Source organism: Lagenorhynchus albirostris, chromosome 1 (genome assembly GCF_949774975.1).
Source record: "Lagenorhynchus albirostris chromosome 1, mLagAlb1.1, whole genome shotgun sequence".
Lineage (NCBI taxonomy): Eukaryota > Metazoa > Chordata > Mammalia > Artiodactyla > Delphinidae > Lagenorhynchus > Lagenorhynchus albirostris.
In genome coordinates, this window is record NC_083095.1 from 67,392,896 (window position 1) to 67,412,049 (window position 19,154).

The following is a 19,154-nucleotide window of genomic DNA, read 5'->3' on the forward strand; positions in this document are numbered from 1 at the left end:
TCTACAGAGTTTTTTCCAGCTTCTTAAAGGGAAGAAAATTATTTGCTAACTTTACCGTATGAAATCAGATATAATCCAATCTAAATGCCTTTTTTTTTTTAATGGGAAAAAAAGTGGTGAGAATGCCAACTGTTTAACTTTGTAAAGACTCAACCATGATTTGACTATTAAAAATGGAAAGACTTCTAAAATCAAGAGGCAGGAAGCTAATGTTTATCTATCTTCCAGTTTGTTCACTCCATTTCACCCTTCATTTTTCCCACCTAAGGCAAAAGAAAATAAAAGTGACATCCTTGCCTTGGACTGTAGATACAATTCAGTATTAATTTTCTTTTTCTTTTTCTTACTTTTTCTATTAGTATTTCTAAGAGTCAACACCGTGAAACTAAAGAGACTTGATACAGTTATTTTGGTCTTAAGCTTCAGAAGGGTTAAGCTTCCTTTTCCTTGTAACTTTTTATTTTGACATAACTTCAGACTTAAGGAAAAGTTGCAAGAATAGGGTAAAGAATTCCATGCACTTTCACAGTTTCTTTAAATGTTAACATTTTACTACATTTGCTTTATCCCTTCTCTCTTTAAATATGTACCTTTATTATTTTGAACAGTTCAGAAAACTGAGTAAGTAGTAGACATGTTGCTCCTTAGAAACCTTAGCGCATGTTACTTGAGCACAAACACATTCTCCTATGTGACCACAGTACAATGAGGAAAATCAGGGAATTAAGTGATATAATACTGTTATCTAATCTAAAACTCTGTTTTCTGTAATCTTTAAATAATTTCTAAGCTTTCTGTAATTGGGAAAGGGAGTGAGGGGGGGTTCGGAATTAATCTTTTGTCAAAATCTTGGTTTGATAGGATTTTTCTAGCTTTCTATGGTCTCCTTTTTTGCAGTATTTTATGTCTCAGTAAAAACATGTAAATCAATAACAAAAATCACACTGTGTATAGCAACTGAAGTAAGGGTAAAGCATCTGAAATTTAGAACCTTTATTTAGAATATGAAGGAGGAGGGTAAAAATCTTTTAAGACTTTGGTATTTGTTTTGGTTTTTCAACATGGAAAGTTTAAATTGTGGATTGTAATATGTTTTCCTTTAATAGATAGTCTTATTCTTGCTTATTGTTATTCCTATGCTGTTTTATACTTATAAAATTGAGGCTTATAAAGAAGATTAGATTATTTCGTGTCCTTTCTTCAAAAGATTTGTGTTTCAAAGATTCACATATAAATGAGCATCCCTGGATCATTTTCTAGTTTTCCTTTTTTAAAAAAAGTTTCATATTAGTATTTGTCATTTGCTATTCCAGATTCAGGATGACAGACTGTCAAGAGGGAATATAATATTTTTGTAAATTGTGACTTAAGTCCAATCATCTATATATTAGGCATTTTAGAACATTTAAGGTGAAATTATTATTTTGTAGCAATAACTTTCAGTAAGCCTATAAAAGCACCTTGGCGCATACTATAAAATGACTGTGATGATTAACCTGCTTCTGTTTTGGAGAGAGTCCATAAAACTGTTCACTATTCTCTTGCATCAAATCAAAGACGAACAGTTGTTTCATAGTTAAGGGATATTATTTTCAGCTAAGAAACGCAGTTGTTTTATATTTCTGGCTTCAATTTCACACTTCTAAAACAGACCACTCTTCAACTCAGGTTTCTTTCTCTCTTTTTTCTCCCCCAAGAAAATAATTCAGGTATTTTCACAAGGGGGAGAAAGTATTTTGATGCTCTTTCAGTGAGGACACATTTTTAAACTGCAGAATCACTTTGCAGCTAAACTATTTTTTCCTTAATATTATGATGTCATTTTTTTTAAGATGACATTTGTCATGTCAAAGCTTTCTTTTAATTAAGATGATGGAAAATACAACAGATCAAGCAAACATGACATAACTAAATCTTATTCTAAAATAAACTTATCTTCTCCAGATTGCCTGCTAAACATTTGGTTTCACTTCAGAATATAAGGCTGATTAACAAAGGGAGAACAGTAGATTGAGAAAGGGAAAACAGTAGATTCAGTTAAAAAAAAAAATTACTGTTTTACTTAATAGAGTCATGGAAAGATAGATTTCATGTCATGAGTGTGTATGTTTGTGAGTGAATTTAAAAACACTAACACACACACACAAAAAACAAAAACACTAACAGCAGTTGTCAGTCCATAGTTTGGCTTACACATGGCATACTGTTTTTCGTTTTCCTAGAATCTGTTTAGATGATTGTGCTTTTTTTTTTTTGATTGTGCATTTGTATAGACTTGATGGTCGTGGTTAAGAGATAGATGGGTTGTTTTATTATTCATAGTGGTGAAAGGACAGTTTTTCTTGGTGTTACAATTAGAAAGAGTATTTCTTCTATAGATTAGAGTAATAATTGAGAATCAACTTTTGTTTAATTAATACCTAATGAGTCTTCAATTATGCCGTTGAATATTTTTATAATATTATGTATAACATTCTATTACACTAATATGATTACAATTTTCTCATTATTGCTAATCAGACTTCAAATTTTTTATTTGAAATTGCATTTCATTACAATTACTGTATTTAGAATACAGGATAGATTTAGAAAGAGAATGAAAGAGCATTAAATGTAGTTAGTTGAAAGATGTTCTACAAAGTAGGTGCTAGATAGGACTGTTACATCTGGTTAAGAAATCTGCTTTCATCTTTTAGCAGTTTTTGAGAAACTAGAATTAAAGCAGGGACATTCCTATCTTTCCTAAACTTGCCACTGTGCCAAACAGAAACTAATGTTTGGCTATAGTATGCAAGCCAAAAAAAGTAATAATTATATAATTTGGGATCCTCAGTTTAAACATTAATTAACTTTCATGTTGTCTCCTGCTTTCCTTTTCTTCCATATTTCCCAGTCCATGTGTTCAGGAAGATATGACTTACCTGTAATGATAAAACTTTTTCTTGTCTTTATTATATTTAGCTATCATATGATGAAATTATTTATAAGTAATATCTAATAAAGTCAAATTTATGGTATACATAAGTATGATAAGAGTGAGCAGAGAAAGATCAACAAAGGCTCACAGAGGAGATGGAAGTATGTGCAGGAAGTATTCTCACCTTTCTAAGGGATAGGTAAGGACAGATATGACAAAATATGGTAGAAAGAACCTTGGTGAATATTGATACTATAGGGAAACTGCTCTGATTTGAAAATTAGGGAGATTTGTATTGTGGAGCACTGAAAGATGAGATTGGTTAGGAAAATAGGATCAGCGCATATGAAGCACATATAGGGTTAAGTACAAGATTTTAGTTAGCTTTGATTCAAAGAGTGTTGAAGTGCTGTTTGTGGTTTCAGAGTAAGGAATGATATGATAAATGTGATAATTTTGGAAAACTAATCTAGCTGTAGTATTCAAATTTGATTAAAGACAAATGGAGCTGGAAGAGAGGAAAACCAATTAGGAACCTTCTGCAGTAATTCATAAGAATGCAAGCTTTGACTAGAATAAAGTCAATAGCAAGAAAGAGATTAATCTGAAGAATATTTTTTTATAATATGTTTTATTTATTTTTAATTTTTTAAATTTACTTTTGGCTGCATTGGGTCTTCGTTGCTGTGCGCGGGCTTTCTCTAGTTGCGGCGAGCAGGGGCTACTCTTTGTTGCAGTGCACGGGCTTCTCGTTGCGGTGGCTTCTCTTGCTGCGGTGGCTTCTCTTGCTGCGGAGCACAGGCTCTAGGCACACAGGCTCAGTAGTTGTGGCTCACGGGTCCTAGCGTGCACGGGCTTTAGTAGTTGCGACGCGTGGGCTCAGTAGTTGTGGCTTGCGGGCTCTAGGGTGCGCAGGCTTCAGTAGTTGTGACGTGCAGGCTTAGTTGCTCTGCAGCATGTGGGATCTTCCTAGACCAGGGATCGAACCTGTGTCCCCTGCGTCGGCAGGCGGATTCTTAACCACTGTGCCACCAGGGAAGTCCCTGAAGAATAGTTTAAAGGAGGATTCTATTTAAAAACAGATCTCCCCGCCTCCTCATTTATAAGTTGAAAAGGAATTCTTAATGTGTGGGTGCAGGGCTTCCCTGCACTATGGAGCCCGCGAGCCACAATTACTGAGCCCGCGTGCCACAACTGCTGAAGCCCACTTGCCTAGAGCCCATGCTCCGCATCAAGAGAAGCCACCACAATGAGAAGCTCGCACACTGCAACAAAGAGTAGCCCCTGCTCGCCGCAACTAGAGAAAGCCCACGAGCGGCAATGAAGACCCAACACAGCCAAAAATATAAATTAAAAAAAAAGAAAGAAAGAAAGAAAAAAGATGTGGTTGCAGAATTTTAAGAACAGAAATCAAGTCAATGATGTTGGTACTCATAAGTGGGAAAGCTATAAAGGAGAGCTATTTTGTGAGAAAGGATAATATTCATCTTCTTTCATGTTGAATTTCACTGATGGTTAGATATCCAGTTGGCAGTTTTTCATTTATTAGAGAATTTGTTTACAGTCACTTCATTGTCGGGGAAAATCCTCAGATAATAACTGAGTTTTCTCCATTATAATTACTTTAGGAAATTCAGACTACTTGACATTTTGCGTACAGTAGAGTTGCTCAAGCGTTTCTAAGAAGCTAGGGATTACTGTGAAATAGAGTTAATAAATGTATAAGATTCCACCTATTTCCATTAAGCCTTATAATCTCACTATCTGGCATTCTGTTAGGGATACATAAATGAATGATAGTTCCTATAGAATTACTAATATTCTCATAGCCATAGTGAAATTTAATAATTATGTAGTCTAATTAGTCCATTAATGTTGACATTAGTAAATAAGGTCATAAAGTGTGGCCTTGGATTTGCCTATTTTAATTGTTTTCACTTTATATTGACTATAAAGCATTTTCTTTTGTCTTTTCAAATTATTTTTTATGACATTCTTAAAACTATTTTCTTTCAAAATACATAAGAGAAATGATTCTCCTGTCATTTCTGAATTTCACAGTTTTAAAGAGATCCCACAGTACTGTAGATGCTACTGAGTTTTGCATATTTGGGCCTGAATTATCCATGCAACAGCTGAAATTCTCTCCTTAAACTTATGGCCTATGACAATGCTGACTTTTTATACTATGATGAGAAACTAAGAGAGCTCATGGGTAAATCAGGTTTTTCAAATTTGGGAAAAGTGAAAAAACATTTTGAGGAAAATTGGAGTTGATTTGTTAATGACATATTTGTGTGAATATGGCAGGAAAATATCCACATAAACACAGGGAAAGTTAATTGTTTGTTGCACCCTCATAAAAATCATTTGTACTAATTTCTTTGTTAATGTTTTAAAATAATGGATTATGTTGGAAAAACTCATGTTTTATTCTTTACACTGTTAAATGGTAACTTAAACACCAAAATTTTTTGTTTTAATGGTACCTTCTGTGTCTGTGAGCTTAGAACTTTGGTTGTGTGACAGAAGACTCAATTTTATGTATATATGTATCTCCACAGAAATAGTGAATATCTTAAATATTTAAATTATTTGGGGGGGTTGGTATGGAAAATTGAAGACATCTTTGATTATTGGAGATTTTTATAACTGGAACTTCTTAAAAATAGCCTATTTTGTTAGTAAGTAGGTTTTTAAGGCTGCTAGCAAGTCAAGCGGTAGCTGTTACATGAACCTCTGCTGCTGACATTAATTTACAGGGGTCAACAGGACAAAATTCTATGACATGATAGCTGGTCTGGGAGATGATGAGCTGCCCCTCATCCCTTCAGGATTCATAAATCAGTCTAGGTCAGCCTCTACTAGAACTGATCATGAAGGTGCAAGAGCAGAGGAAGGTACAAAATTTAGCTGTCATGTTTATTTACATTGCAGAAGACATTAATTCCAAATCACATCTCCTTAATATTATAAACTTGCTGCTGTTTTAAAATGATCAGTTTATATGATCTTCAGAGAAGGTGTTGGGCAAGCTCTTGGTGTAATTGTCCTAAGGGATTTTGAAATTTTTGGCTTCTGTGTCTTTATAATTTTTTTGTTTGTTTTTGGTGTTAGGTGGAGTTGTTTCATATATCATTTCAAAGTACCTTTCTGAACTGTGACTTTAGCTTACAGTTCTAGTAGCAGAGAAATAGTAGATTTGAAATAGTACATATGGAAAAGAACTATTTAGTCATTTTGTCATATTGCTTACATTTAGTAACTAATAATAACTGTCACTGATTAGGAGACAACTAAGTGCCAGAGATTGTGCTTGGAACTTTACATGTATTATTTCTCTCTCTCTATATATAAAACAGTTGCCTGATATAATCATTTTAGAATAAGGCAACATCATTATTCTTTAACCTGGTGCTAGGTATATACTACTTGTAATGAATTTTCTAAAATTTGCCTAAATTAGAAATGTACAGGAAATGAAAATACTATTTAGGCATTTTTTTCCATAATTGATTTTAGCTGAAGGTATGTAGCTGTACTTGAGTAATTGATAAATCTAGGTCTAGATCATTATAATTGTAAGTAATGAGACTGAATTCTTACCAAAGGTTTATTGTGATATATAATACATATATATAAAGGATAGTCCATTATCTAATAATTAGGCATATAGATTGAATTTCACTGATATTTCTGCTTTTGCTCTGTAAGGTAATTTGATAGCCCAGTCAAAAAATTTTGAATACATCTTATGCTCTTCTAAGGGTTCTCTACTAGTACATTTTCCTTAAAATTAAATAATTTTGCATTTTCCTTTACAGTCAATCATCTCTGCATGCATTTACCACTCATCATAATCTAGGAATATTTGAGGAAGGATAAAGAAAATCACTAAAATAATAAAACCAAAACAAAACATATTAAAGCATGAAAAGCAACAGGAAAAGTAAAAGTCTATTGATTTTTTTCCTAGATCTCTTTCCCACTGTTAAGCTATTTTCCTGTTTTACTTTAGGAAGTATTTTCTAAAATGCATATACCAGCTCCATTATTCTTCATTTTATGCATTTAGTAATGGTTTACCAAACAGTGCATAGGAAAACTTGCTAAAATTTTTGTAGTTAACACTGTACATAAACTGCAGATTTTACAGCTTAAGGCGAGGCCGTATTAACAGGAATTAGGGACCCTTTTAAATGTTTCAAACCAATGACCTATAGAAAAAAACAGTCAAGACTCATGCTACACAAAAACCAATTTAGAACTTGTATGTATGTTTGTGTCTAATTGTGCTTTTTAAAGAAAAAAAAGTAACTCAGTGATCTGACTATTAATAGTGGAAGGATAGGGGGTGGGAAGATAAGCATAACATTATTACACTTTTTAAAGGGTAAATATTATTAGAATTTGTTACTAAAAAAGATTGAAGTTCAGCTTTGACTTAGAGCTAAGAAGGGAACATTAGAGTTCATAATCTCTTATTTTCTGTGGCCATCTCCAACTTTATGCATTCCTGTTGAAGGCCGTGTCATACCTCATTGTATAAAGAAAAAATATGTTTTCAAGGAGAGAAACTTATACACATTACAACATTTCAGACAATTTTTAGTTAAGACTTAAGGTATACCATGTTGCCACTGGCATGGATGGAATCAGTTACTGAGCTGTGTTCTTTAGATTTGATAAAATTGAAGGAGATAGGAAGAGTTTGATATGTGAGCTACAGGTTTCCTTGGTCATTAGTGTCCATAAAAAAGGAGGATTAATTTAAAAAGTACACAAAGGACCTTGTTGTAAGACCTCGTTTTGTAGACCCTAAGATTTCCGTAAAGGGAAATGCTAATATGATAATAGTTTTCTTAAATTGCTTGATGAAATCTTTTAGGCTATCTAATAAAAGGTATCATAATTTATATCATTAAAAACTGTTCCTTTTAATAATTTTTCTTTGAATTGCTAATAACATTTTTATGCTTATGTAATCATGTGCTATAGGTAATTATGTTAACATTAATAAAATGAATTTATAGAATAGAAATTAATTCCCTCTGCAAACAGACAAGGGCAGATAAATTGAGTATTTATTATGATTGCTATATGCCACAGTAATGGGTGATTGTGGAAAGGAGAAATACAGCTTAAAAGATTTGTTTCACCGAGATGTATGTGTAGTAAATGCTGAGTGAGCAGGATAGCTTGCTATATATAAATGGATATATGTGTATAGAGATAGAGAACTGTAGTTATGTGATTAATTAGAAATTGGTATACTTTTTATTTAATACAATTAATCTAAAACTCTAATAAAACTAGCTAATATTGCTTAGACACTTCCCTTCACATGCTCTTAAATTGGCCAGTAACTGATAAGAAATATCTCTGCAAAAAGAATATGTAATAATGCAGAATAATTAGTTACCATGTTAAAGTTACCAATACTTTATTGGGCATTTATCAAAAGTTCTGTTATTGAGTGTTTGTATAATTGTGAGTGGGAGGAATTGTGGCATTTTGTTCTAACTTGTCTTAGAAACAAATTCTGAGCTTAAAAGAAAAACATGTCCTTGTACTGGCTAAAAATGCTTTGAGAAAGTAATACCTAATGAATTTTATATAATTGTTCTTAAACATAATTTTAAACTATTGATTTTATAATTCTCAGCTGCTCTGGTATTACCAATAACTGCATACTAGATAGTGATAGGAAGGATCAGTGCTATAGATTATTTAGATTCAGTAGGTATAGTCATTATAAAATTAATTAAATACTACTATCCCTATGTGTATTTTCTTTCTGATTTACCCTATATCAGTTGCTGACACACAGCTTCATTTTAGGAATGTCATTCAGGACCCTATTTGAATCAAATTATATAGCTTACTTTGATATTACAGATTACTTTAATAAATAATAAGATATTCTAAGTAAGGATGAATTTTACTTTTGCCATAGTATATATCTAGGAGAAGTTGACTTGTATCTTCTCAGAATATTTTCAGTAGTATTAGTGATGACTGACAAGTTTTATGACATCTGTTATGTTTCCTATAGTGTATTAAATTTATATCATCATCTTTTATAGGAATTTTTCAAAATTGATAAATAGCTTGAATTTTTATGTTTCCCTTTTAAATTTGCTCATGGATTTTAAATATGTATTGATATATGTTGAGTTGTTTTGTATTACAATGATTTATGTACTTTCCCCTTGTATTTTAAGATTAAAATTTTGCTTTCAAAGCATGTTTGAAATGATACGGAGAATTATTGCTTATACTATAACTTTAATAGCAAAATTTATAGTAGTGTAGTTATTCTAATTATGGCAGTGTTTGATTTTAATTGGTCCAAGTATCAGAAGTTTAAAGTGCTATCCGTAGTCAGTATAGATTAGTTATTTTATTTTAGAAGTATAATGGTAAATAAAAGGGAAGTTAAAATAAAAAAACATAGTCAAAGTTTGAAAGCTGGAAGCCATTCTGAAGATCACATACATTAACCTTTTGGGGAAAGAAAACGGACAGTGATGGTAGAACTGCCCTTTTCCTAGACCATTGCTGTTAGTGAAGAAATCTGAGCAATTTAAGGCTTCACTTCAGTAAGCTGATACACTGTATTGCAGACTGGAAACTATTTACATGTGAATACTTATATTAATTTTTACCAGGGACTAGAATACCTAGCACTTTCAAGCAAATATGATAGAAAGCAAAAGGACTTAGCAACAACCTATTATGTTTTAAAAATACTATAATTATAGTTGTACCAAAGTGATAAGTGATGTAAATAGACAAAGCTTTTGTGCCCCACCTCCCACCCTGAAATAATATATCTTAGTGCACATTTGATTTGTGGGAAATTATGTTCAGTTCCAAAATAAACACTTGTTTATTACTACACAGTAATAGGATTTTTTGAGTGGAAGAAATGAGGGAAGTGGGAAAAAAATTAATTATATTACTGAATATTGTAACTGTTAAGTGCTTACATTTCCCCCACAATATTGTCTTGTACTGTATGATTTTTCAGCATTTAAGAAGCGGTTTTGTTCTTTATAGCTGAACCAATAACGTTTCCATCTGGAGGAGGCAAGTCATTTATTATGGGTTCTGATGATGTTTTGTTAAGTGTACTGGGCCTTGGAGACCTTGCAGACTTGACGGTAACAAATGATGCAGACTATAGTTATGATGTAAGTGCAGTTTTATTTTTAATTTTTTAATGATTTAATAGAAGGCTCCTTATTTTTTGGAAACACTTATAAAACAGAATTAATGTCAAGGTGCATGGAAAAGATAAGTTTAAGTGTGACATTGTGTTTATTTGAAGTGACATGTAGTTTTTTTCTTATAACTACTTTCTTTGTGGTGTTTAAATTTTTTCTTAGGTATTGTGGTGGATTAGTTAGGAGTTTGGGGTGATTGATTACCTTAAAATATTGGTTGATAAATATCTAACTGAGTAGTCAACTCTCAATTACCTACTCAAATTAAGCCATATTTTGCTGTTAAGAGAAAAATAGGTAACCTGAATCACTTATTTGCCTTCAGGATAATTCTTAAAAAGCACGTTTTATTGTTGAACTTTTTTTTTAAAGGATAATGTTAGAGTTAGTTTGTCATTTCCTGAATATTTAGTCCTTCACTTGAGGGATGGGGAGAGGATGGAGAGGACGTGGGAAGGACAGTGTTAGAGGTGAAACTAGTCTTGGATTAAATTTTTTATAGACAATAAACACTCAATCGAGAGTTAACTATACTTGCTTAGATTTTGTATTAGTGTATTTGCAGTTTTTCAGCAAATTAATTTTTTTCCTTTCATAACAAAGTCCTTTTTTCTACATTTTATACTTACGTTAGCATGCTTTTTTAGAGACATCAGCCTTGGTGGGCTGGATTATTCTCATTAATACTTTTAAAGTATATAAGCAACTAAATTCCAATAAACTTTTGACTACTTTAGAAGTGGTTTCACAGCCTGTCTTTACAGATGGAGAAATGAAGGTGAAAAGATTAACCTCTTATCAATATCAATAAAGTGTCTTTAGTTCAGACTTTTGGAAAGTACTTTAACTTGATGCCTTGAAAAATATCACATGCTGATTTTCTAAATGACAGCTGTATTGTTAATGTTGCACCCTTGGATTTTTAGTAGTAATTTATATAATTTTTATTGTTTTCATGTAAAGTATTGCAGCATGGTAGTTGTTTTGTTTTTGTTCTCATTTGATGTTTAATAGGACTTTGGGTTTACCCTGATGATTAGGTAAAACAGATTAAGGGACTCATTTGATCTAAGTATTTGAAAGCTAATGAAATTATTCTTCTTAGTTCTTATTAAATGATAAAGATTTGTTATAAAGTTTTTAAGGTATACTAAATTTCCACTGGACATTTTATTTTAGCAAAGCAGTTTTGAATATATATTTTAAACACTCCAAAACAAACAAAAATTCCACATGCCTATCAGTTAACTACTTTTACCACTAAATATTGCACTCTTTCTTTTTAGTTGCCTGCCAATAAAGATGCCTTTCGAAAGACATGGAATCCCAAGTATACACTACGTAGCCATTTTGATGGAGTACGGGCATTAGCTTTTCATCCTGTAGAACCTGTGCTGGTTACTGCCTCTGAGGACCATACTCTGAAACTATGGAACTTGCAAAAAACAGTTCCTGCCAAAAAGCAAGTATTTTAATGTTAGCCTATTCTTTTTCCTTCCAAATTTGCTAATTATAAATAATTATTATTCTTTATGGTCCCATATCTTTTATGTACTCATTTGATCTTTCCTAATGACCCTTGTATATCAACCAATGATTTACCATTATTTATCTTCTCCCCCCCCACCCTTTTTTTCCCCTTCTTTTAGGAGTGCCTCTTTAGATGTAGAGCCTATCTACACATTTAGGGCCCACATGTAAGTTTTATTGAATTAGGACTTAATTAACAACCATAGTTATTGTTAATTATTATTTATCAATTGTAAAACCTTACAATTTTCTCATAATGTTTGTTTTATGTTAGGAAAGACATACTGAACAATATTTCATTTGATTAATAATTGTATTAGTGAGAATATAATCAGTACTGTTCAAATGTACATGTTTACCTAAACAGTTTTAGATACCACATAAATTTAGAGAGAGGTTGGGGGGATGCAGATGTGAGTTTCTTCTTAGGATTTATAAGTAATTTCTTTCCTCTTTTCCTATAATAGTGGTCCTGTTCTATCATTAGCTATTAGTTCTAATGGAGAACAGTGTTTTAGTGGTGGTATTGATGCAACTATCCAGTGGTGGAATATGCCTAGTCCTAATGTGGATCCATATGATACATATGGTAAGTAAAAGTCTCAAGATGTCTTTTTTTTTTCTTTTTTTTCTTTTTTTTTTTTGTGGTATGCGGGCCTTTCACTGTTGTGGCCTCTCCCATTGTGGAGCACAGGCTCCGGACGCGCAGACTCTGGCCATGGCTCACGGTCCCAGCCGCTCTGCGGCATGTGGGATCTTCCCGGACCGGGGCACGAACCCACGTCCCCTGCATCGGCAGGCGGACTCTCAACCACTGCGCCACCAGGGAAGGCTTCAAGATGTCTTTTTTAAAGTGAATGGGGCTGACAAAAATAATCACCTCAAATATTATAAGATTATTTAAATATGTATTAGTCTCTTCATTTAGTCCTTCCATTTACTAGTAATGTGCTTTTATTAAAGAGAAAAATTAAGAAATATCATGCCATGAATATTTTAGCCTGCAAGTTGGTACTTCCTCTATGGTGTTCAAAAATTAAAAACTGTATTAATTCAAACATTAATTTCAGTACTAGTTACAGAAAGGAGAATAAAATTTAATATAGGGAATAATTTTTAAAACTTAAATACTTTATGTAGTTCAAAAAATATTTAGTGGGAGACGACAGAAACAAATTAGGGACATAAGGGAATATAAATCTGTCAACTTGAGGGACAAAAAATTCCTTAATTAAAAAAAAAAACTTTTATTCCCAAATGCCACTTTTAGAATCTGGCTAACAAATACCTGCACATGTATTCAAATATATTTACAAGGGCATTGTTTGTAATTATAAAAAATTAAAACAAAATGAACGTTTATTAGAATGAGAATGGTTAAATAGTTGTCTACTTAATGGTTGGTTCATTTAAAAAGAATTTAAAGGACTTCCCTGGTGGTCCAGTGTTGAAGACTCTGCACTCCCAATGCTGGGGGCCTGGGTTTGATCCCTGCTCAGGGAACTAGATCCCACGTGCCACAACTAAGAGTTCACATGCCACAACTAAAGATCCCACTCGCTGCAACAAAGATCCTGTGTGCCGCAACCAGCACAGCCAAATAAATGTTAATATTTTTTCAAAAAAGAATTTAAGAGCTCTTTGGTCTTTTTATTTAACACACACTTGGTGCCTAAATTTGCCAGATGTCAAGCATACAGCAAATAAGAATTAGTCTGATAGAAAAAATTAGACTTTAAACACAAACAAGGGGATGGATAGTTACAAATTGTGGTAAGTGGTATGAAGATACAGTACTATGAGAGAGAGTAACAGCCAAAGTCTTCTTTAGATATAGTCTAAAATAATCACATTCAAGCCAAAATCTGAAGAACAAAGTTAACTTTTAGTAAAGAGTTTTAAGCCAGGAAGCAAGTTGGAAATGTAGTGTTTAAAAAGATAACTCTGCCTGTTGCAAGGAGAATAGATTGGGGGTGGGAAGAGTGGAGAAAGGAATACCAATGTGAAGTTGTAAAATTGTAACATAGTGATCTGGTAGACTAGGTGAGAGATGATGTTGCCAAGATTAGAGTGGGTAGTAGAGCAGTTGGAGAGAAATAGATTTAAGACATACTGGGGAGATAGGGTAGAACAGACAGAATCTATTGATAAATTGGGTTGAGTGGATATAGTGATGGATGAGTGACTCTTGTTTATTTTTTAACAGCTTTATTGAAGTATAATTCACATATGATAAGATTCACCCTTTTGAAGTGCACAGTTCAGTAGTTTTTACCATATTCACAGGGTTGTGCAGTCATTACCACTATCTAATTCAGAACTTTTTCATTACCACACCTGCATTTTTGACATGAGCAACTGAGTGTACGATGGTAGCATATTGAATGGGAACAGAACAGGTGTGAGAAGATAAAGGATGCTGAGTTTGGGGTTTTATGCATGTTAAGAGATGGCAATATCAAGTAGGTACCATCAGTGCCAAGATGAGAATGGGTGGCATTACATAGGGAGAATGTGTTGTATAGGGTAGGAAGAGAAGGCAAAATCCTGAGGAGCTCTGACATGGCAGGTGGGGTGGCTAGAGCAAGAGAGCCAACCAAAAAAACTAAGAAGGCATGGCCTGTGAGGTAGGAGGGTGTCCAGGAAAATGTGGAATCATGCAAGCATACCATTTTGAGAAGAAATGGTATGCACTTTCAAATGTTGCTTAGAGGTCTAATAATATAAAGATAGGAGGGTTCTTTTTAATAAGTAACAAATAGATGTCCAGGTTTGGGCCAGACAGAGGTTGGATGTTGGGGCTAAGACCAAAAGGTAAAGGGACCTCTGGATGACCTTTCAAGGTACACTCTATGGATGAAAAGGCACTGTGATGAGAAGAAGGGAAAGGAGGAAGGAAGGAAGGGAAATGTTATTAAATTTGATAGAATAGACTTTGTCATTGGTGATTTTAGCAAGGGTTGTTTTGGTGTGGTGATGGTATTGGAGTGATTTAGAGAGTAAATGGGAGGTAAGAAAGCACATTTACTCAATATGGTTTTCTGTTATTTGGTGGAAGGGTGGTGTAAGGTTTGTTTATTAGGTTGAGAGATTTTGGAGCATATTCGTTTGCTGTGGTAATGATCCCAGGGAGGAGGATAATCTGTGTAGTAGAAAAACTAAACATGAAAGCAAGTTAGTGTGTTGAATGGAATCCAGAATACCTGGTGGAATTAGCCTTTTGAGGGAAGGAGGATAATTCCTTAGTTGTATCTGGAAACACGGAGAAGATGGTTTTAGATACAAGTAGATTTATAGGTTGGGTGACAGAAAGGTAGGGGAAAAGTTTCTATTTCAACTCTGTATTTCCCCAGTGAAGTATGAGAGAGAATCATTCATGAGTAAGGGAGGTTACGAACTGTGAGTATTGCAGAGATGATGAGAAATATCTGTGGAAAGTGGGAATTTAGTAGAGAAACAGGATTGTAGGACAAATGATGTTCAATGTTATTAGCCCCCATTGTCTATCAGATGTGGATAAGTAAAATGTAGTATATCCATACACTGGAACATTATTTGGCAATAAAAGGAAATGAAGCACTGATACATGCTACAACGTGGATGGACCTTGAAAACATTACGCTAAGTGAAAGAAGTCACAAAAAGCTATTTGTGTAAAATGTCCAGAATAGGCAAATTTATAGAAGCAAAGTAGAATAATGGTTGCCTAGGGCTGTAGAATAATGGTTGCCTAGGGCTGCAGAAAGGCAGAGAGGAAGATTGGGGGGAAATAGCTAACAAGCAATGAAGGTGTCCTAATGTTGATGTGGTGATGATTGCACAACTTGTTGAATATACTAAAAACCATTTAACTGACACTTTAAATTGGTGGTTTCTATGGCATGGGAGTTACATCTCCATAATGCTGTTTTTGTTTGGTTTTTTTAAGTGTGTGTTCCTTTTAGAAAATTGCAAAAATATAGGCAAGTATTGGAAAGGGAAATAAAAATAACCCATAACTCCACAACATAGAGATGGCTATGTGCACTTTGGTTTATCTTATTATGACCGTATGTGTAGTCTTTATACTTAATTATGTAGTAAGTTATCTTTATATACAAAAGCATTTTTTTAAAACTTCTTTCAGCTAACTTTTATTTGTTTCTTTTGTTACAGAGCCAAATGTTCTAGCTGGCACTTTAGTTGCTCATACAGATGCTGTCTGGGGTCTTGCTTATAGTGGCATAAAAAATCAATTACTGTCATGTTCAGCAGATGGCACTGTTAGATTATGGAATCCACAAGAAAAATTGCCATGTATTTGCACTTACAATGGAGACAAGGGTGAGTAAATTTTGCCTCTTTGAAAAAAGTTAATTTTTTAAAAATTTGGAAGATAAAAAAGACAAAGTAGTTGATTTACTATTTCCTGACTGCTTAAAGAGATAATTGAAAAAAATTTATAAAGCTGTGATAATCTTTTTTATTCCTAGTCATTTTTTTAATAAATAAGAAAGGTGCTTTGCAAGTATATCCTGTAGCTCAGTGCTTTTTTTGACCATTTTCAGGACATGTCCTATGTGAAGAATAGAATTATTTGTATGTGACAGTAGAGTAGACAAACGAGGCTACTTACAGGAACAGCAGGAGGCCCTCCACCAACTCCATCCAAGTGGCTGCTTACAAAGATTGAAGGGATCACAGTCTCAAGCATACCTATAAACCACATATGAGCACACTGGTTGAGAAGTCTAGCCATAATCATTGAAATAGCACCCTTAACTGGGAAGTGCAAACTGAGTTACACAAGTAATTTTTTAAAATCATACCTTTTATTTTTACTAAAAATAATTTTTTGTTTTAAAACATTTTAGATGAACACTTATGCTTAATTTTGTTGGGTCTCTAGATACCTTAGTGATTCTACTAATTTTTGAATTGCCTAAATAAGCTTTTGAGGTGAAAATTCATTTAGATAATTTGTTTCTTGCTTCATCCAGGTAATTAATTGCTTACTCCAGATTTCATGTAGTTGTGCATTGATCTGGACAGTTGAATTTAATATGTTAAAGAGCAAAATTGCTGCTTGGGACACTTTAGGGTAGTACTGCATCAGTGCATTCCAAAGTCCAAACCTTCATTTTCACAGATCCAAAAATTTGACTTGTATTAGCTATTTGATAAGGCTTACCAGTCTCAGACAGGTGAACAGTCTCCCAAGACAGTGATGTGAGAATGCTATTTTATCATTTTACAGGAAGAAATAAAATTGCAAGTGGGCCAGTAAACTAACCTAGGGTTTTTTTTCTCTCTCAGAAGAAAATGCATAGGAGAACAATAACTTTTGTATATATCTACTCTTACTTTAAGAGCCTTCTAGCTATATTTTTCTTATAATGTTATAAAAACTCCTAATAATTGAGGAAAAGTTACCCATTATATCTTACCATCCTAACATAATTGCTTTCTTTTTCATTATTAACATTATTTCAAGAATATTCAAATTCCTTTTTCTTACTAGAAAATCAGAGATTTCTAAATTATTGTGTTTACACTGTGTCTCTTTGTGCTCCCTTCAGAGCATGGAATACCTACATCGGTTGACTTTATAGGCTGTGATCCAGCTCATATGGTGACTTCTTTCAACACTGGTAGTACAGTAATTTATGATTTAGAAACATCACAGTCATTGGTGATGCTTTCATCACAGATAGATTCTGGTAAGTTTTCTGGTAAGGTTGGAACCTTAAAAAGGATTATTTCACAATAGTTGGGTAACCTTTCAATTTTTATATTTTGACTGTATTTAGGATGGAAAAATAATTACTTTCACTGTATACTTATTATTTCTGCTGTTTCCTCAAATTATGCTTAAAAACTTGGGTGAATATGTGGGGACAGAGAAGTGAGTAGGGCAATGTAAAGGTAAAAGAAAGCAAGTGAATTAATTAAGTTTTTAATGAAGATACATGTGAAAGTAGAGAAAATATAATGAACCAAATGAACTCATCATCCAGCTCCATTAATTATGTGTAAATGGCCAAGGTTGTAAGTATAGGATGTGTATGTATTTTACAGTTTATTCAAATAGGGATCCAAATAAGGCCCATGCATTGTGATTGGTTGGTAAGTCTCTCAGGTCTCTTTTCATCTGTAGGTTCCCCCTCCATCTCTTTTATTTCCCTTGCATTTTTTAATTGAAGAAATTAGGTAGTTTGTCCTATAGTTTCCCATAGTTTGGATTTTGCCAGTTACGTCCTTGTGGTATCATTTAATGCGCTCCTCTATTCACTTTATTTCCTGTAAATTGTTTGTGGATCTAGAGGCTTATTCAAATTCAGGTTCAATGTTTTTATTTGTCTTCATTTTAAAGTTTATAAGTGTTTTTCGCAAGATTATTTCATAGTAATCTGCACTTTTTTCAGAAGTAAATATTGTCTGGTTTATCTTTTTCTTATGTTTCCATTCATTGCTTGGGTCCATTAATTCATTAACTGCTGAAAAATTATTTTCTAATTTTGTCATTTCTTCTCCATTATTAGCTAGAATGCTTCTATAAAAAGGAACACCTCTCATCAGTAATTTGGTTACCTGGAGTTAGTAGTTATAAAGGAAAAGCAAGATAAATGATTGCTTTAAAATGATGAGGTAGTTCCCTAGCATCCTCCAAAGGTGACCAGTGAGTCTTTTGGGTATTGTTTGGTTTTATTATCATTATAATCTTTCTTGGATATAAATGTATTTTATGTATTTCAGTCTGTTGCAGGTATTATCTTTATTGCTACTCCGATTATTTCATCTTTGGCCAGTGAGAGCTTATTCAGCTTGGCTTCTGAGTCCTCCTTTTGACATGACCCTGTTAGTTGTTGATGGTTTTCTTGCCTTCTGAGATGACAAGGTGTTCTAGGTTCATCTTGTTCACTTTGCACCCCAGATCTGAAATCAGCCATTTCTCTAAGGAGCCATGGTTTCTTTTAGTGGAAAATGGCATTTAGAGACTACAAGATAGGTGCTGTGCTATTGAGTCAGTCCCCATGGCTTTCATGTCTCTTGAGTTGGTCATTGGTTTAGACTTTTTCAGTGGACAAAGCTAGAAATACATTTTTAATAAAGAAAAAGACTGATAAATTTATACAAATACTTCCAATTCTAATTGAGATTTATCTCATTGATTTCATATCTTTATCTCATTGATTTCGTATCTTTATCTCATTTTAACAATGTTGAAACTCTTGGTTCTCAGCAAAATCATCATAATTTCTTGTTTGATTTATCTCACAGTACAGATACAGTCATCTCAGAATAATAATAGCAACACCACCAACAGTATCATTACTGATAATAGGGTATAGTCTACTAGTGTCAGACAGTCTAATTACTGTGCTTTAAAAAGTCACTTGAAGTAGTTCATTTCTTTGTGCTTATACTGCCGATTGGATATATGGTTAAGTTCATTTAATTTTATCGTTAAGTTTCATTTGTTTGATTTTTCATGACTG

At 33.3% G+C, this 19,154-nt stretch overlaps 1 protein-coding gene across 4 annotated transcripts in view; it reads left to right on the top strand.

The window, feature by feature from the left end:
- STRN3 (striatin 3) overlaps positions 1-19,154 on the top strand; it is a 114,474-nt gene that overhangs the window by 85,969 nt on the left and 9,351 nt on the right. For 2 of the 4 annotated variants that reach the window (XM_060143919.1, XM_060143927.1), the window contains exons 9-15: positions 5,680-5,817; positions 9,980-10,113; positions 11,433-11,608; positions 11,796-11,843; positions 12,144-12,265; positions 15,832-15,999; positions 17,235-17,375. In XM_060143919.1, coding sequence (XP_059999902.1) covers positions 5,680-5,817; positions 9,980-10,113; positions 11,433-11,608; positions 11,796-11,843; positions 12,144-12,265; positions 15,832-15,999; positions 17,235-17,375 — 927 coding nt within the window. The remainder of the gene's footprint in view (positions 1-5,679; positions 5,818-9,979; positions 10,114-11,432; positions 11,609-11,795; positions 11,844-12,143; positions 12,266-15,831; positions 16,000-17,234; positions 17,376-19,154) is intronic. The other 2 variants (XM_060143936.1, XM_060143944.1) reach the window with 1 other exon arrangement.